This window comes from Megalobrama amblycephala, linkage group LG6 (genome assembly GCF_018812025.1).
Source record: "Megalobrama amblycephala isolate DHTTF-2021 linkage group LG6, ASM1881202v1, whole genome shotgun sequence".
Taxonomy (NCBI): domain Eukaryota; kingdom Metazoa; phylum Chordata; class Actinopteri; order Cypriniformes; family Xenocyprididae; genus Megalobrama; species Megalobrama amblycephala.
This window is the reverse complement of record NC_063049.1, coordinates 33679186-33699492: the sequence shown is the minus strand read 5'-3', so window position 1 is coordinate 33699492 and position 20307 is coordinate 33679186. Positions and strand designations below refer to the sequence as shown.

The 20307-nt window shown below is 37.8% G+C and overlaps 2 protein-coding genes across 4 annotated transcripts in view; one reads left to right on the top strand and one right to left on the bottom strand.

Moving 5' to 3' along the window:
* Positions 1-917: 917 nt before the first annotated feature.
* On the bottom strand, positions 918-20065 carry wars2 (tryptophanyl tRNA synthetase 2, mitochondrial). 3 transcript variants are annotated; one of them, XM_048194237.1, is made up of 6 exons: positions 19964-20065; positions 9634-9891; positions 5348-5428; positions 4676-4758; positions 4464-4582; positions 920-1827 (listed from the first exon to the last, which is right to left on the bottom strand). In XM_048194237.1, the coding sequence occupies exons 2-6, from the start codon at positions 9772-9774 to the stop codon at positions 1379-1381; spliced, it is 873 nt and encodes a 290-aa protein (XP_048050194.1). In that variant the 5' UTR covers positions 9775-9891; positions 19964-20065; the 3' UTR covers positions 920-1378. The 3 variants fall into 3 exon arrangements, with proteins under 3 accessions (XP_048050193.1, XP_048050194.1, XP_048050192.1); XM_048194235.1 differs by lacking the exon at positions 19964-20065 and adding an exon at positions 19659-19951 and having other exon boundaries at positions 922-1827; XM_048194236.1 differs by lacking the exons at positions 5348-5428; positions 19964-20065 and adding an exon at positions 19659-19954 and having other exon boundaries at positions 918-1827.
* Positions 20048-20307, top strand: part of hao2 (hydroxyacid oxidase 2 (long chain)) — a 41404-nt gene continuing 41144 nt past the window's right edge. Inside the window, exon 1 of the mRNA XM_048194234.1 lies at positions 20048-20063. The gene's annotated coding sequence lies outside the window, so the exon portion shown is untranslated. The remainder of the gene's footprint in view (positions 20064-20307) is intronic.

The following is a 20307-nucleotide window of genomic DNA, read 5'->3' as shown; positions in this document are numbered from 1 at the left end:
AGTTTTTTTTTTTTTTTGAGAAATTTCTTTAATACCCTCCTGGCTACTTTTATTCTTTAAATGTAGACAGGAGCATATTAAATGACAAGATTTTATACCTGAAAAATTTGTATGATAATTCTGGTTCATCATAGACCAAGTGCATCAAAACATTGAAACATTTCCAATTTTATCAATTGCCCTGCCTTAAAATGTATCATTTTGCTTTGGACAATCTTGACGCCTCTTCACAGATACTTTCCCCGAATAAGTTGGCAAAACTCAAAAAATTGAGGCAATCAGTTGCCTCAAAATTTTTAAGTTAAGAAATCCAAAGTTTAAGTAAGCAGAACTGGAAGATTTTTATTTAGTACTCTTACATTTAACTTAAAATGTAACCTCATTGTAAACATTTTTTATTAGTGTAAACTTAACTAACAAGCTAATTCAGAAAATACTAACTTGCTACTAATTTGCTAACATGTTAACAATAGCATGGTATAGCACTTGCTGAATGAATGAAGGCAATATAAAGCATTTAACATACTTGCTCTCAAACCAAGCGGCATGCGCACTTGTCACCATGACAAAAACCCATCTAAATTAGCTAACAAAACATTAATAACTAAATCTCCCTCTTAACATTAATCTTGCACAAAAAAAAAAAAAACCTTACAATAACACATAATTTTAGCACTTACTCTGCCATGAGCAAAGCATGCAGGGAAATAGAAATCCCAGCCCACTTTCAGTTAAACTTAAGTTCATCTAAATTAAAAGAAATAAGTTCATAAAACTGTGAAACAATGAAACTGTTCAGTTTACTTAAAATATGTCAGTTCTGTGAACTTGAAAGAAAAAGAAAGTGCTAAATACTCATAAAAGTTGATTTGACTGAACTAATTTGTTTAATTTAAGTTTGTCCCACTCAAACCAATTCATTATTTTGAGCGTTAGGGTTTACAGTGTATAGGAGGGAAAAAAACAGTGCAATAGGCTACAATTAAATTATTATTCTTACACAAGCATGCATAGTGCGTGTGTGAAGTGCCATGTCAACTAACGGCCTTGAGCAGACTTTGCCAAGTCTTCAACTACAACAGGACTGGCAGTTTCTCCTGCTAAGCGTTTGTGTGTTGGGGCACGGGTGAGATTGAAATAGATTTTGAATGCTGAAAGTTATTCATATACCAATAATAGAAAAGAAGATTATTTATTTTTATTTTAAATAAATAGAAAAATGGACAAAAATACAAGATTTAATCAAACAAAACTGAGCATTTTGACAGACATGGGCAATTTATGGTATTTACTTACCAACATTTTTTTCACCAGTAAACTAAAAGAATCTTAGACAGACAAAGAAGAGTTTGTTGCATCTCACAGTTTATGAATTGCCTTAATAAAAGCCCACCAGTTTCCTGACTTCCGTCATCACGGGAGCTGCGAGGCTGCGAGCCTTCTCTGCTCCTTTGGCTAACAGACTTTCAAGATGGCCTCGGTCGGCCCTCAGTCTTTGGATCTCCAGCCGAATGGGTTGCAGCTTCTGTACAATAGCCTCAGCCACCACATTCTTGTACTGTCCGGTGTCCATACCCGCAGCCAGCCTAACCACCTCCGCCACGCTCTGTCCAGACACAGCCGCATGCATGGAGACTAGGTTTGAAACACCTGGCCGACTCTCAGGCTCATAGGTCACTTCAGAAGTAAAGTCAGTCACAGCTCTGCGAATCTTAAAGACAATGTCATCAGGCGTATCGGTCAGGAAGACTGTAGATAACTTTTGGGGGTCTGACTTGGACATCTTAGAAGAAGGATCCCTCAGAGATTTCACCTTTCGAGTGACACCTGAGAGTTAGAAGGCAGGAATAGTTAAACATTTCATCTGCATTGCAATCAAGTGAATGTTTTTAACACTCTCAGAAAAGGTACAAAAGCTGTTACTGCACTCTAAAAAATGCTGGGTTGTTTCAACCCAAATTTGGGTCAAAAATGGACAAACCCAACCGTTGGGTTGAAACAACCCAGCATTTTTTAGAGTGTGGGGCGGTACCCTTTCAAAAGGTACACCTTTCTACCAAAAGTGTACATATAAGTAACTAAATGGTACATTTTTATAAGGTTCAGTCCAAGTGACAACTTTTTGTACCATTTTTTTTTTTCCTGAGAGCATGTCTTTCCTATTAAGTACAGTTCAAAAGTCAGGGTCAGTAATTTTTTATTTTTTAAGCCTTTTAAATAATGCTTTTATTAAACAAGGACACATTAAAGGATTAGTCCACTTTCAAATAAAATGTTCCTAATAATTTACTCACCACCATGTCATCCAAGATGTCTTTCTTTCTTCAGTTGAAAAGAAATTAAAGTTTTTGATGAAAACATTCCAGGATTATTCTCCTTATAGTGGACTTCAATGGCCTCCAGACAGTTGAAGGTCAAAATTACAGTTTCAGTGCAGCTTCAAAGGGCTTTAAACGATACCTGACGAGGAATAAGGGTCTTATCTAGAGAAACGATCGGTCATTTTCGAAAAAAATACAACTGTATATGCTTTATAAACACAAATGATCGCCGCGCCGAACGTTACGTTCATTCCGTAAGTAGAATAGAGAAGGTGTAGGACATATAGCGTAAGCTTTTTGGAGAATACAGAAGTGCGGTTTTGGCGGAAGCACGTGCAAGGCGATCATTTGTTTATATAAAGCATATACATTTACATTTTTTGAAAATGACCAATCGTTTCACTAGATAAGACCCTTATTCCTTGTTTGGTATCATTTAAAGCTCTTTGAAGCTGCACTGAAACTGTAATTTTGACCTTCAACCGTTGGGAAGCCATTGAAGTCCACTATAAGGAGAATAATCTTGGAATGTTTTCATCAAAAACCTTAATTTATTTTCGACTGAAGAAAGAAAGACATGAACATCTTGGATGACATAAATTATCAGGAAAATTTTTTTTGAAAGTGGACTAATCCTTTAAAGGATCAACAATGTGTTGTTGTTTAATAAAAGTATAATCGATAGTAATGTGACAGTAAAGACATTATAATGTTACAGAAGTTTTCAAATAAATGCTGTTCTTTTGAACAGTCTATTCATCAAAGAAACCTGAAAAAAAATAAATAAATACTGTTTCCACAAAAATATTAAGCAACACAAATGTTTTCAGCATTGATAATAATAAGAATGATATATGAATGTATAAGAATGAATAATAAAGGGAAAGAATAATAAATAATAATAGAATGATTTCTGAAGGATCATGTGACACTGAAGAATGCTGAAAATTCAGCTTTGCCATCATAGGAATAAAAAATATATTCAAATAGAAAACAGTTAATTTAAATTTTCTAGTATTACTATTTTACTGTATTTTTTTTTATCAAATAAATGCAGACTTGGAGCATAAGGGACTCCTTTCAAAAACTATATATATATATATATATATATATATATATATATATATATATATATATATATATATATATATATATATATATATTCAAAAAAGTAAGTCACTGACACAAAATGTGTGTGAGATATTGAATTAAGTAACTGCTATGATAGATTTAGTTCAGTAAAGAATTTGCCTTATTCAAACTGGTAACTGCTTCTTTAACTATTCATTAAATTAACTGGCTTGTATAGTTGAACCAAAAAGCGGTGCTGAAAATGGTGCAGGAAACTAGTCAATACAGATTTCTCTGAAATGCTTCCTTCACAATACTGCCAAATCATTTCAATACAAAAGCAATCACAGAATGCAATTTTCCACTTTTTATAAAATCAAGTTCAGTAAATTAGCATTAAACAGTAACCACAAACCTCAAACACTCATCAGATTGAAATTAAGAATCTCAGGAAAGCAACTGGGATGTGTAAATATTATTTCTTTGTGAGATCACAACACAGATGGGCTTTAATGGTCAGATCTTTCATTTAGTTTCAGTGCAACAGACAGTGTTTGGCTTCTTCAGCTTTGGCTCTAGGATGCAGGCACAGTCTTCCATCACATGTAAGAAGAGCGACGTGAACCGGTCCTTTGTGAAGTCACTATAGGGAAACCCCCCAAATCCATTATCACCCCATCGCTCAGATAGAGGAGGAAGAGAACATTCCTTTAATCAAAGCGCCATTGCACACATGACTGGTTTCATATTGTGCTTTTATGATGGCGATAATTATAGAAAATGAAAGACTGTAGTTCAAACTGATGGTCCAACATGCCTGCCATGTGTGCGAGTGACTTATTATGCGAGGGTACGCTGTTGTGCGAACGCGTAACATACTGAGAGGAAGGCAGGGAGCTTGAGCAGACACTTGAGAGCACTGACTCATCTGTGTTCGCTGAATGACCGAGTAATTTGTCTTACTTTTCCGCTTTTCAGAGTTTGTGCACAGGTGAATCTTTATGAGAAAAACAGACTGATTAAAACGGGAAGTTAATGTCACGAGATAAATTCAAGAACTCCCAAACATACTGAGCAGGGCACGAGGCTCGGGGAAGAACTCTCCATACTGGTTGTTAAAGATGCGGGCCAAGTCCTGGGCGAGCTCCAAGTGCTGGATCTGGTCCTCCCCTACTGGCACATGTGTAGATCTGCACAACAATAACATCACACTCTCTCAAACAAAAAGCTGGGAGTATAACCGCACTAAGAACAAAACACATTAAAAGCAGAGCCGGTCATACTTGTAGAGCAGAATGTCCGCTGCTTGCAACACTGGGTACGTATAAAGCCCCACACTGCCTTCATTCTTCTGCTTGCTCTTCATCTGCAAGGAAAAGAAATAGAGGATTTACCAGTGGAAGGACAGAGGGGAAAGTTTGAAATAAATCTAAAGCACCTTTCATTACATTTGGCTGCAACTGTCTGTTTTCTTATTACAATGAGGTCTAACATCAAGCGCTGTCTCAGTGTCCCAGGTCGGGCTGAATGAAGGAGTTTTGCCACATTAACACACACAGGCAGCATCCAAAGGCCACTTTCCGCCACGTTTCACATGCACTCAGCTGTTGAGTAAACAGCTAGGTGTTTTCCCTGCAGCGGTGGGAGGCTTCTGGCCGAGCGCTCCGTCAGCAGCAATATAAAAGGGTTGTCCTCTCTGGGTGAATCACAGTCATTATCAAGCCCTGTCTCTGCCTGCCAGGTCCGCCCACCCTCACGACCGGCACAGGAAAACCCTGTCGCCGTGCCACATAGACAACAAACAGAGGAGGGAGGCTTGAACATTTAAGTTGGCAAGTTACCATCTTCTAGAGGGCTCTAATGTATCATGTGTCTTTTTATTTAACATGATCACGTGCAGATAAAAAACTGTTTTTCAGCTGATAAACGCAGCAAAACAAGCGTGCTGTCATTACCTTCCATTGAGGTAGGTGCCGTAAACGCGGCATGCTGGTAAGGCAACCTAGGATCCATGAGAGCTCAGCATGTTCAGAGACCTGCACAGATCAATTGTATAATTACATTTTCACAACAAAAATTACGTGGCACACATTTCTTTGTACTATCAATTTATTTAGGCACAATATGTATTTTTTCACCGCCTATTCAAAACAATGGCGTAGCTTGATGGCGCCGAATCTTGGGAGTTGTGGTCTTCACCTCGCAGCCAGGGAAAAAGAATCTGATGGGACTCGGGCAGAAATCATGTTCATGGATAAGATTATTAATGTTACTGTAGTATGAAGCAGAGCAGGGCCAAGTGCTGTGCGAACAGAAATGAGGCCGCTGGAGAGATTGCTAATGAGAGACGAGTGTGACACATGGCTCGAAAGCAGTGGAGCTTTTATTATGCCGCAGTCGCCGCTTCCGCTTCTTCCGGTCAAGCGCATGTGGGGTAACGCAGAGCTGTTTATCATATGTTAAAGATGTTATAGCGTATCGCTGAGCGTTTGCTCTGAAGCTGCTATGAGACATTTGTTGCACAATGCAGTAAGCTAGATTGATATTAGAATATCACGTTAATATAAATCAAGAAACGAGACTCAAACAATAAGACTAATTGTCTTGAGCTATATAACAATGATTAGTTTTCTGTCTATTAATGTATCCCAACAGTTGTTCCCTTGTCTAATAAAGCATATAATATATTAAAGTGTCTTTGGTGTTTTCATGGTTTCTACAAAATAAACTGGAAATTGACAGGCGATGCACGGACACGGCCCGTGTCCTGGTTAAAATTGCTAATTTCTCTGGATTTAAACATTCTTGGAAACTTTTGGGATAATGTAAGTACACAAGTCAACAAAATATATAACACTGTTTTAGTGGTTTTTTGATATTTCAATCCAAAAATCTTACATAATGTGCCTTTAAGAAATACATTGAAAATGTAATTTATTCATGCAATGCTTTGAACACACTTATTCTATGATGAGTAAGTTTTTAATTTCTCAATTTTATTTTGACGAAATCAGGGTGACAACTATCCAGATATTATGTTGTAGAAAAAGCCACATTAAAACATTAAAAGAATGAATTTCTCCATTTCTGAGTTAGAAAACCAAACAGGAAAGGCTACCATATACTGTAGAGTGTTTCAAGGTCAATAAGACTTTTAAAATAGATAAATTGATGTTTTCATGACATGGCAAAGGTTATTTCAGGTTGTAAAATTTATTGTAACTCCACAAAAAACTTAATGATATTTATGAATTATATACAGTATGGTCACACTTTAGATTTAGGGTCCAGTTCTGACTGTTAACTAACTGTTAACTACAGCTCTTGCCTCAATAAACTCCTAATTACTGCTTATTAATAGTTAGTAAGGCAGTTGTTAAGTTTAGGTATTGGGTAGGCAGAAAAAGTCATTAATATATGATTTATAAGAAGTAATAAACAGCCAAACTCCTAGTAATATGCATGCTAATAAGCAACTTGTTAATAGTGAGAATTGGACCCTAAACTACAGTGTTACCAAATGTTTGTGTGTGTGTGTGTGTGTGTGTGTGTGTGTGTGTGTGTGTGTGTGTGTGTGTGTGTGTGTGTGTATGTCAAATTAATACAGTACATTATGCAAAACCCGTACATTATGCATCAACTAGGCATCTTCGTAGCGCCCCTGTGTGGTAGTGAAGAGAACAAGAGGTTCCCCACCTTTCAACAGGTGCATAGTAACACAGTATGGCCTCTCTGCATCTAAACTTTATCACAAGTACTCAAACTAGTCTTTCTCTCATTACAAAATCATGAAAGAGCTTATTTGACTGCTGTTGTGAAATCTGCACAGCTCCCAAAAGAGCTCCAGATTCGAAAGAAAAACACTCCTCAAAATCGTTCTGCTTCAGAGAATTAAACTTTATGGGTGCTGGCGACACAGCCATCACCTCTCATACTCACAAAAGGATTCTGAGGTATCTGACGTAAACCCTGAGAGGAATAAACATAAAATATGATTTTATGGCCTAGTGTTGAAAGAGATATTTATTACAGTTAGCTAATCTACATGAGAGGGTGAGACAGCGGATATGAAGATGACTGAGGGATCATGGCAGAAAATCTGATATAGTGGTGGTATAATGTCTCAGATGACTTCATTTGTCAGATTTGTGCAATGAATTAAGACTAGGAAAGGGTAAGTGAAACAATAAAGCCCTAATTATAAGCTGTTTATTCCTCAGACACATCAGTGAAAAGAAATTTAAAAGAAACATGAAGGTCCAGAGTGTAAAAAAGGGTCATAATTGTTTCGATTTATGCATAGAGCTCAATTACGCGAGTCTGCCAGAAACGCACACATAAATCTCTCTGTTGTGTGGATGTTATTCTGGTAAAAGGGTTTCTAGTGCAATTTATCCCAAACACACATACAGCTACAACACGAAGCCCCGTACTTAAGATCCGATTGATTTTAGCTTGTCACCATTTTTTCAATGAAGTCAAGTGTTTTCCTTGGGCCAGGGTATTATTTTCACATGTGGAACAGTCTTGTGCTCATATGTTCTATGGGAGGTCTTCAGTCCTGCCAAGATATGTGGCATGAAGTTAAAATGGAATAAAATCAGGAGGAGTGCGAGTGTGTGCGTTTTCACATGCTCGCTGTAAAGTTCCAGTGAGAAAACACACAAAAACCCGACACACTTTCACTCTGCTGCACAACACACACAAACACACACAGTTGAAAGCATATCAGGTGGCTGAGAGGAAGAACATGTCCACACTTATTATAGTTACCCTTCAAAAGTTGCTCAATTCGAGAAAAAACTTGCTGGACAGCTAGCGAGTTGCTGCGTACAGTAAAATCTATTATTATCCTCCTCTTTCTGCTTCATGTGGTCACTTTGAAGTGGGCCGTGAAAACGAATCTGTGTGTTTTCCCCCCATCCCGAGAATTTTTAGAGATAGGAATCAGTTTGGTAGAATAAGCATTTAAAGCTAGCCTCTATTAAATAAATATTTGTAATGGAAAATATGTTTTAGCTGACTGCCAGTAGTTCAGCCCAATAAAACGACCAGACTCCTTTATAGAATGAGACTTCTGAGGTTATTTGAAAGGTGCTTTTGACGTTATTTGACATTGTTTAGGCAGCAGGGATGAACAAAGATCTGCACGGTTCAAAAATATAATACTAGTAGCAGTTATGCATGGTTAAACTATGGGATAGTTTAAACTCTGTAATCAATTACCCTCATGTCGTCCCAAACCTGCATTACTTACTTTGTTCTGTGGAAAACAAAAGTAGATTTTTTTTTTTTTTTTTTTTTTTCATACAATGAAAGAGTTGCTTTGAACTCCATTGTCTGTCACTGTGTGAATAAAAACATCAAAATATCTTCTTTTGTGTTCAGCACAAGAAAGAAATTCCTACAGGTTTGGAACAACTGTGTAAATGATGACAACATATTCACGTCTGGAAGAACTATCCCTTTAATGTGAATTAAAGGATTACTTCAGAATTAAAAATTTCCTGATAATTTACTCACCTCCGTGTCATCCAAGATGTTTATGTCTTTCTTTCTTCAGTCAAAAAGAAATTAAGGTTTTTGAGGAAAACTTTCAAGGATTTTTCTCCATTTAGTGGACTTCAGTGAAGTACAATGGGTTGTAAATTGCAGTTTCAGTGCAGCTTCAAAGGGCTCTACACGATCCCAGCAGAGGAATAAGGGTCTTATCTAGTGAAACGATAGGTCATTTTCTAAACATTAAAAAAAAAAAAAAATTCAAAGTACCGTGGTAGGGCGAAAAACGTCATCACGTTCGCTTTGTAGACACTGGATCGGTATTTCCACCAACGTCACACATGACCTTTCCAGCGCGATTACGTAATGCGTGCCGCATCACAGAGCAGTGCAAGATAAACATTTGTGGTTAAAAAGTTAGATTATTTTTTTTATTTTAGAAAAATGACTGAACGTTTTGCTAGACAAGACCCTTGTTCCTCAGCTGGGATCATGTAAAGCCCTTTGAAGCTGCACTGAAATTGCAATTTGGACCTTCAACCCATCCAAACCTGGTGAAGTCCACTATACGGAGAAAAATCCTGGAATGTTTTCCTCAAAAACCTTAATTTTTCGACTGAAGAAAGAAAGACAAACATCTTGGACGGCATGGTGGTGAGTAAATTATCAGGAAATTCTGAAGTGAACTAATTCCTTAATACATGTTGTTTACTTGGAAGCAAGTCTTCAAAGCAAGACTCACTTGAGACTGCTGAAAGAGGATGGAGCGAGTTGGGTCAATGCCACAGGCCAACAGACTGGCGGCCATGTCCAGGATGTTGTCTCGCAGCATCTGAGGGTCCTGAGGCTGGGTGATGGAATGAAGGTCTACGATGCTGTACATGACTGTACTGTACTCATCCTGCAGGGCCACCCAGCTCTCTAGAGCTCCCAGATAGTTCCCCAAGTGAGGAACACCTGTGGGCTGGATTCCTGAGAAAACCTGCCCTTTAGGGAGGCTCTGTAGGGAAAAAAAGAGGAGGAGACATAATCCGTTTAGAAGAAAGACAAACAGTAATAGGAGAAACAAAAGACAGCATAAAAGTGAATGTATTAAAAGTTGGTAGTCCAGCTACAGGAAGAAAGCCTTACACAGTTTTATGAATGTTATCAAAGCGATAAATCCAAAGTATGTCTCACACTAACAGAGCACCCTACCGGGTGAGAGAGTGCTAGAGCGGAACTGCTCCACAGCCAATGAAAACACTCCACAGTTCACAGCCAGCCAATAGCAGCTTTAAAGAGTGACATAGTTGTGGAATAACAATCACAGTAGTGGTCCTACCCGAAACAGCAATAGAAGAAAGCAGTGCGATGTTGTAAACCCATAAAGTATAATTTAAAGATTGGGAAGAATAAAACAAAGAGCTCATTTTAAAATGCTTGAACTGAGAAGGAAGCCCCTACTCCTTAGTCTTTATGGGAAAAAAGAGAGAGAAAGTTCTCACCCACTGACCTCTGGACAAATATTGTGATAATAGCAGGCTTAGATGAGCCAGGTTATGACAGTGGATGGTGGCAGTAAGCTCAGGCAAGTTGAGGATATACCTAATTAGCTGTAGTTGATGCTCTAAAAATACTTTATATTCATATTCAAGTCATAGTTTAGGCTCCAATTCTCACTATTAACTTACTATTAACTATGACTTTTGCCTCAATAAACTCCTAATTAATAATAGTTAGTAAGGTAGTTGTTAAGTTTAGGTATTGGGTAGGATTAAGGGATATGGTCATGCAGAATAAGGTATTAATATGTGCTTTATAAGAACAAATAAACAGCCAATATCCTAGTAATATTCATGCTAATAAGCATCTAGTTGATAGTTAGAATTGGAGCCTAAACTAAAGTGTTACCAAAAAAACTAAATTCAAAATTTCCAAACTCCAACTTCCAAAACTCCCAAATTATCTAGTAGCCTTTAAGAAAAGAGTAACATTACAACATAAGAACATTCAAACGGGGAAAGCACACTTGCATGAAAATAGTTGTTAACACCTGCATCACATGTATGAGGTAACTTACTTCGGGGCCCATTTACAATCTGAGATCTATGGCTGATCTGAAATCAGTTTGGCTTGAGGGAAGCCTATAGCTAAGGGAATACATACAATCACTGATCCAGTATCATTAGCTAGTTAGCCTATACGTAGAGAAGGAGAAGGCTATTTATGCCATTACTTGGTGAGTAATTGCAGTGCAGTGGCCCGAATGCACAGGGCCTCTCTGAGGTGTCAGAAGTGATTTGGGGCAGAAAGGAGCCTGGTTCATGTGTGTTCTCACCTTGCGCCATTCCCCTCTTCCCCTCCGGCCGACCATTAACCATCCAGACATGGTAATGGTGTCATTTGAGACAATCACACATAAGCTGAAACAACACTAGTCCCAAATACCGAAGGAATAATCAGCCTATCGTTCCTCCCATCTACCGACAAGAAGGAATGTCTGAAAAATCAGATTTTTTTATATCAATTTTTTTGGCAGCTGGTGTGATGATGGGGGAACTTTATTCAATGGGTATTACATAGTAACCTGAAAAATGCCCATTTTCAATGTCATTCTTCATTATTTATTAAGGGTGTAGGTATGGATTTAACAATTATAGTGATATCAGTTAAACAATACAAAAATTCCTAATCCTGCAATTTTTATTTATATGTGTTTATTTACATTTGGCTGTGTTGATGCCATAAATAATTTTTTTTTTCAGTACATTTCCTTGTCTAGTCTAAAGTTAAATGAAAAAAGCTTATTTATTTTATACAGTGTAAAATACATGCATCAAACCATGTATTTATGCAATATGATTTCACACTGAAATGATTCAACAGAAATGTACAAGTCTTGAGGCTCTATTGTAATTTGTAAATAAGTCAAGAATAAACAATGCTTAAAGGATTAGTCCACTTTTAAATATACTTTTCCTGATAAATTTACTCCCAGGCTTTAAACGATATCAGATGAGTAATAAGGGTCTTATCTAGCGAATCGATCGGTCATTTTCGAAAAAAATACAACCGTTTATGCTTTATAAACAAAATATCGCCTTGAACGTACTTTCCGCTTCCGCATTCTTCATAACGCTTACGCTGAATGTCCTACGCCTTCCCTATTCAAGTTACGGAAAAAAACGAAACTGGCGCCGCGTTCTTTCTGAAACTTGAATAGGGAAGGCGTAGGACATTCAGCGTAAGCGTTATGAAGAATGCGGAAGCGGAAAGTACGTTCAAGGCGATATTTTGTTTATAAAGCATAAACGGTTGTATTTTTTTCGAAAATGACCGATCGATTCGCTAGATAAGACCCTTATTACTCATCTGGTATCGTTTAAAACCCTTGAAGCTGCACTGAAACTGTAATTTTGACCTTCAATCTGTTGGTAGCCATTGAAATCCACTGTAAGGAGAAAATCCTGGAATGTTTTCCTCAAAAACCTTAATTTCTTTTCGACTGACGAAAGAAAGACATGAACATCTTGGATGACATGGGGGTGAGTAAATTTATCAGGAAAAGTGTATTTAAAAGTGGACTAATCCTTTAAGTCAAACACAGATGTTAGACAGCATCCCTGTTGTGAAATAAAATACTTTCATTTTACAACTAAAATCATGATACTATTCCCATGCTCACCAACCATAATTTCACCCATTTACTCAAATTTACTAGACTTGCTCTCTCTCCTCAGCTGTCCCACCAGCACAAACCCCTTCTTGATGACACCTGGCAGGAGCAGGAACTTCTCTCCTAATGTTTTACACTGACAAACACAACACTGTTGTACCACAGTGCTGCAAAAAAAATCTTACAAGTCTACCATATGGAGTACACATTAAACCGTAAAAGTGTGTGCGCAAGCCGATAGGGTTACATAGTACACCTACAATCCCTGTTCTTACACTCATGTAGGCACTTTGTAGGAGTATTTAATTGTAAGAACGTCTGTGTGTGTTCCAGTGTAGGTCAAGAACCTCCATTTGACCACTTGAGATGGACTGACTCTTCTGTATCAAAAAAGTATTGAAAGTATTGCAGGACAGTTAGAGTGATGGAAAAACAATTATAAGAGAATATATAAAGATGTTATATTTTCATGCTTAAAAGGACTAAGCCAGAGGTTTTTAATAAGGGTCATAGAGCAGTGAAAAAAACAATTATAAATGCAAATGATTACATGCAACTAATCATATAGATAATCAGCTTTTCAAACACTTCTCATATCTTTTGTTGACGTCAAAGGCGGTGTGTCCAATCAAAATCAATCAAAAAAAATGTTATCTGTCACTTGGTAAAAGGAAAGACATCCAGAAAACCTATTAAATAATAAAAACATAAAAAAAAGATTGAATCATTTCAATTTTTGATTTCAGGAAGATTTTATTTACTGTTGTATTTACGCAAAACATCGGGTCTCCATTAGATGTCCAAATTAAAATTGGAGATGGACTGTAATTAACAAAAATTTCTAATAATAAAAAAAAAAATCCACCAAATTTAAAAATTAAGTTCAGCTACTGCCTTAAATTAAGTCATTTCAACTCATTAACAGTTTTTAATACCTAGTAATTACCTAGTCTAGTTGTATAATATAACTTAAAGGTGCTATAGAGGATGTTTTGTTTTATACATTTTTGCAATATTACTTGAAACTGTCTTTACTAACTGATAAAAGACTATTTATTAGGTGCACTCAAAGGAATAATATCAATATACTTCATCTGTGCACAAGGTAGGGCCTTAAAAACATCAGCCAATCGTTTGTGTGATCATTGCATAAACGATTGGCCCTCTGGCTTGTCAATCACTGCCATTACATTCCTTGTGAGAGACGTGCGCTGCTGCGCGCTCCAGTAACTTTCCACACTCCACAGGCGCCGCATGCAATGTTTTTGTCAGGAGTAACAACTGCAGATTATGAGTTACCTGCGGTGAGTCTGACATAATGAATCCACTAACACGACACAGCGAATGCCGGTGGTAAACAAACACTCATGTTCCAATACTCCAATACAGTTTTGGGAGGCGTTCCCTCGAAATGAGATGTGAAGGAGGGGGGTTGTTCTTACGCATGCGCTCATTTAAAAAACTCACTAACAGCCTTTGGCTTCTCAGTCGTCAAAAACATCCTCTATAGCACCTTTAAAAATACAGTTGAAATTAGTTCAATTATTTTGATGAGTTAAAGTAATGGAAAAACATATGTTGCCATGAATTATGGATCACATCATTTTTTACAGTGAAGAGACATTCACCAAGAAATGAGAAGAACCCTAAAGAACCATCAAGACCTTGACGAAACTAGCTGGACTCTGACATCCCAGCAGAGACGGCCATCTTTGCATGCCAATTCCAACACTACCTTTCACCACCCTTTATGGTTCTGCAGGAAAGCATCAGCAGCTCAGTAAATGTGGAGAAGCTCTCCACAGGAGCTGATATCAGAGAGGGAGCGTGAGGCCGGTTCTGAACGGCACCTTTGACCCTCCCGCCCCAGTCCATTTGTCCCCCACTAAGCTTCAGACACACAGAACCTACTGTTACAGTGTCTATCAGCATCGCCTCACTCACCCTATTAAAACAGACATCACGCTGAACAGCAGAAACACATGCCTTAATCCTGCCACTCTCCGCTGGGCTACCCAACAAAGCCCGGCTTTGGTGAAGCATAGAGCAGAAAATCATTTTTATGCACCTTCCCGTGCCCGAAACGGTGGGGAATGTGTGCTTTCGCCGTACCGAAACACACTCAGCTTGAAGCGTGAAGTGTGAACGACCGAAAATAAAACAGGAACGAGACCCGTTTCGGGGGGAAAACACATTAGAGAAAGCATGAGTGACAAAGCCAAAAAAGCAGCGAAAGAATGAGCAGGAGACAGACCAAAAGAAGAGGTATTTTGTGGGGAGGAGGGTGGCGTACAGGAGGTGGCAGGGGGGCAGGAGACGGAGCGTTTGATTAAATCTGCGGTTGACGTTTCGGACAGGTGAGATTGATGAGGTTCCTCTACGCTTCACACTGTGCGGAGAGCGCAGGGAGAGGAACAGAAACTCGCAGTGTGGAGAGCCAGGGCTGGGGGCCCTCTCACACCGTGGGGTCCCCGGCCTGATTAATGGGGCTGGAGTCCCTTCAAAAACAGCGCTCCCAGCAGAAAGGGCCGCACCGCGCTCCAAAAATAACCAGGACGGGACAGACGCTCCACTACGGACCGCGGCTCGGAGGCCAAACCCTGAACCGTTTAGGACCAATCGCTTTTCTTTCACTACAATCCTCCCTCTGCCGATCGCGTTACATATTAAAAGATAGGTTACGCTTAGTCTGACATGAAATATAATCATTTGCAAGCTACACAGAAAAGGCTGCCGGAATCTCAAACCAAAACCCAACGCCTGGCATGGAGAATGATAAATGTCTTGCATGGATTATATTGCGATATTTGGACTCTCTTTATAAACTACGCTATGCTAATAAAGGACAAACCCACTTTGACCTTTTTTCCCCTTTGAGCCTCGACAGGAAAAACGCAGAGGCGCTAGCCTACTATTGACAAATTAAACACATAAAAGTCACAACGAAGCAGAAATAACCTGCATACACCTCATAAATTTATCAAGGTGTAATTATGGTAACACTCAGGAACTCATGAGCCAGGTTTTTTTCTAATTTCCTGCAGAGCTGACTGTTGGTTTGAGCACTGCCCAGAAGCTTGATACCAGATAGTGGGTGCAATTCAATTAACTACGTCAGATTTTCTGTTACCATAAGTCTACGGGGTATGGCACAAAACTCCAGCATTACTCTACAGGAATTTAGAGCCAAAATACACTAAATTATCAAAAATATTATGAGCGCTAGAGGGGTCAGGAGGATTTATTCAGCACATATTGCATTCATCCTTCAGAATGATTAACCGAATTACGCAGTGGAGAGTGAAATAAAGTGCTTAGCTGACATGTTAAAACAAATCGCGTAATTAATAAATATAATCAGGCCAAGCTCATGTGAGCCTCCTTTCCTACGGTTTCCTCTCCGGGCGGCTCTGGGAGTACGTTTAATGGTTTTAGCTGACATGAGAGTTAGAGCATTTAGACCTGAAGAAGAATTAAGAGCCGTTTCCTTTTCGTGCAACACAAGGCTGAGATGACTGATATCAGCCATTAAGACCACAGGCGATTAAGGGCCGGATAGGGAGCGTCATGTTTTATAACACAGCTTGGAGCGAAGGCCCACTGCATCCTGCTGCCTCACGCTGCAACGTATGGAAGGATAATCAGGGAAGTTTCAGGATGTGATTGGAACAAAAGCTTAAAACTGACATCAGTTTTATTGTCTAAATAAGTGCATAAAACACTTACACGACAGGGGGATTTCAACAGCTCCAGAAACAAAACAAGAGTTTTCAACACAGAGCGAAAGGTTAATGCTGAATTTAATTAGTCAAAACTTGTTTTTAACACACCCGTATTAAAGTGCTTAACAAGTTGATTAATTGAGACTTTTTTGACATTTTATAAACAACATTTATTTATAGGCATAGGCATGAGGTTAAATTCCCCTCTCACTTATACTTGGAAAGAAAAATCCATGCTCATCTCTGGCTTTTCACACCATATTTAAATGACTTTTCATAACCCTTCCTTTGCCAGGAATACACTCCATATTTTGACGCACATCACACCTAGCAGCATTGCGAACATCCGCATTAGCACGCGGTCCCCGACATTTGGAGAAAATTAAAACAAATGAAAACCAACACCTCATTTCAAATGTTGTTGCTGGTAATACAGGACTGCTGGGATGGTTTTGACGTCTTTCTGTAACCTCACTCCCACAGTCGCAGCACTCCGCACTTTAGTGTCCCAAACGACACACTGCCTGTAGTTAACAAAACAGAGACTGGCTGCCAGCGGTGGACGCACATTCCTACACGGCAAGTGTGCAGAAGTCATCAAATAAAACCTGGTTGTCAATCAAGTCAAGGCAGTGAGGGCTTCACATGCTCAGTAAAAGGCTCACAAGTTATAATTTACTGTGCTTAGGTCCAGTTAGGGTTACATACACTTTGGGAATTGCACTGTTTAATTAACAGTTCCTTAACATACTCCAGTTCACTTTGAGAACCAGGATTCCCATATAGAAAAAAGGCTGTAATGGCTGTTACAATCAGTGTTATTTTAGGATGGTTTCTAACAGTGAGACATGGCTAATTGAGCAAGAATGAGTGAGTTTTGCATTGAGGGGCAAGATAATCCAGATATAAAAGTGGTATAGCCAAGGTTTAATTATTAATAAATAATAATAATAATAAAAAGTAGTTCATGGATATTTTCTGTCAAAACTGATAATTCTTATTTTTTTTTATGGAATATTGCAGTATTCACAGTTTTTTTTTTTAATATGTGCCCTCGACACCTCTTCTCTTCTCTGATGATGTGATTACTAGGGTGAGGGCGGGATCAACCTGTCACTCACATGAGATCACAGCAGTTGCAAACCACAACCATCCAATCAATTCCTGATGAACAAAATCAAGTCCCGTCCCGACATTTTTTTTCTTGTTCAAGAAGTCTTCAGTCTTTTTCTTCAATCGGATATACATCACAATAGACCTTATCCTGATTAGACATTGAATCTAACATTAATGAAAACATGGATTTAAGGGATAGACTTACAGTAATGGAAAGCACTGTAAAAAGGTCTAGATCACGTCATTTTCAGAACTCATAACTTTCAAAACTTTTTTTTTTTTTTTACTTTTTTCCCGAAAAGACGTTTTATCAGCTGAACAATGTATGTTGTTAAATCAACTGTACAATCCATTGAACACACTGTACTTCTATCTCTCACAGCCTCATTTTCATTCCTGATATGGCACTACTATAAGATCTATAGGAAAGAAAAGACTATCACAGTTTGCATTTCATACCAAACTTAAAAATATTTGGTAACGCTTTAGTATAGGGAACACATATAAACTATTATTTCCTTCAATAAACTCCTAATTTACTGCTTATTAATAGTTAGTAAGGTAGTTGTTAAGTTTAGGTATTGGGTAGGATTAAGAATGTAAAATAAGGTCATGCAGAATAAGGCATTAATAAGTACTAATAAATAGCCAATATTCTAGTAATATGCAAGCTAATAAGAAACTTGTTAAAAGACCCTAAAATAAAGTGTTACCAAATATTTCAAGAAAGTTTCTGTCTTTTGACAAAGCGCGCAAATCTATACAATAAAATTCAAAGACCTTCAAATGCTTAAACAGTCTTGAGAATATTTACAGTAAAAATGAGAATATTCGTTGTGCACTAATCATACAAGGTAAATATATCTTTCATGATAGTTAAGCAAGAGTGAGAAAAATATAAGATTCTCCACAACTCATATGCCAAGCCACAGCAAGGAAATGCCGCAACTAAACAACTCATTTTTTTACTGTTTTCTTTCACTATTTTCATAGTTTAAAAAATGTAATTCAGCACAAGGGAGTAGACAAAATTTCAACATTTTGTTCTACTCTTTTTTTTATTTTGATTTACAAAAACAAGCCTACAGACTTCTGTATTCACCAACTCTAGTTAAATGATAAATTAGTGTAATAAAGGACGTCATGAACCTACAACCTCTCAGCAGAGTTGCACAACTTGGGTAAAGTTGGTTTTATATTCGCACATTCGGACTTCTGATAAATTCAGACTTTCCAATAAATGTGCAATAAATTAATGTTTGCGAATTTTAAGCAGCGATATGATATTGACAACCAACGACTGTCAACTTACAACATTTTTCACAGTCGATCAAAATAGGCAAGTATTGTTTTAATGGCATATTTACTTGTGAATTTCCACTGAATGTCCAATGTAGTGTGATTAACAAGGCTATTGAATACGGATGTCTGAATGTGCGAATATAAAACCAACTTTACCCAAGTAGTTGCACAACACAACAAAACTTTTCCCAATGTATGTTTGAAATAAAATGAAATTCACAAATCACAACATGATGTAGTTCTTCCAAACTCTGCTGCAAAACATGTTGTCTTTTACAGAATCATGAGATCATCTTAATGTTGTTATTGTTACCACACAAGAAGTGAAAGATTAATGTTAATTATTAATTATGATTAATGCTTAATGTTTTTGAAGTGTTTTTGAAGGCTCTTATGCTCACCAAGGCTGCATTTATTTAATAAAAAATACAGTAAAAACAGTTATATTATGATATAGCCATTAATCGAGTCTTCAATGCCACATGATCCTAAAGAAATCATTCTAATATCCTAATAATAAAAAAAAATCTTAATTATTTCAAACCTTTGACTGGTAGTATGTGCATAAATAAGCTACAATTCTTCATCACTGCAGAACCTAATTAATTCCCTGCAAATAACAACTATTTCAAAATGCTTAACTACATGTTACTGTACATGTAATGCTGCATATATAAATGTTTACTGCCACTAATGTCTATTCTAGACCTTTAAAAGCTTCAGCAACTTGGTACCTAAAACTAATAACTAATAAAGGCGCTTTTTAAACACTGCAGTTATTTACACATTAGCCTATATTTGAAAAGACTATACAGGCTACTGTAATGTGTTTAGATTGACAATTACACTTGTCGGATACTTTCAATGTATTGCAGAAGGTTTCCACTGAAGGTGAACCATGTAACAGATCCTCCGTAAAGCTCTCAAACAGCCAAATAACAAAATGGCAAAAAGAGAAGAACTTCTTACCGTCGTTCCCGTCGCTTTCCCAGCTTTAAATAATCTTCGATAGAAATTACTCTTGTGAATAAAACGAAATACAGATTTCACGTTACACTTCATGGACAGCGCCATCTTGAATTATTCATAAACACACACGTACGGTGTCCAATAAGGGACATAAGGGCAAAACAGATCGGTAACTCACTCATATTTCAAAAGGAGCTGCTCAGAAATTCCCACCTCAGCAAAAATATTGGGCGAGCCCTTGAAGTGGGAACTTAGTTTGGAGGGAGCTGTGTGCTTGTGTCATAATTAATCCGTTTGCAACTCACTTGGCAAAGTGAGCAATGAGAGACAGTTTCCTCATTATCTTGGAATGTTTCCACGATGACGGCTGTAACGCGGAGTCCATCACCCACAGGAATTTCCTAGGTAAGAAACTTATTTCACATATTATTAATAGTCCTATCTATATGTATAAACGTGACTATTAATGATAAAATTACTTCCTTGAAGTGACAATGGCATGGCATGTAGAGGGCCTTCCCTTGTTAGAGGGATTCAGGTGTTCACTTTTGTTTGGAAAGTGCCTACAAACGGCGTTCCCATCCCTTCCCGAAGTGCCCTTCAATTAGGGCGCAAAAACGCTCTTCACCCATCAGTGTTTACCACAACA

Coding starts and splice junctions, on each gene's coding strand:
- wars2 (XM_048194235.1), bottom strand. CDS start 19,763: ATGGCGCTGTCCATGAAGTGTAACGTGAAATCTGTATTTCGTTTTATT. Junction 4,759..5,347: donor GGCACCTACCTCAATGGAAG/GTAATGACAGCA, acceptor TTTTCCTTGCAG/ATGAAGAGCAAGCAGAAGAA. Junction 1,828..4,463: donor CGAGCCTCGTGCCCTGCTCA/GTATGTTTGGGA, acceptor TCTAACTCTCAG/GTGTCACTCGAAAGGTGAAA.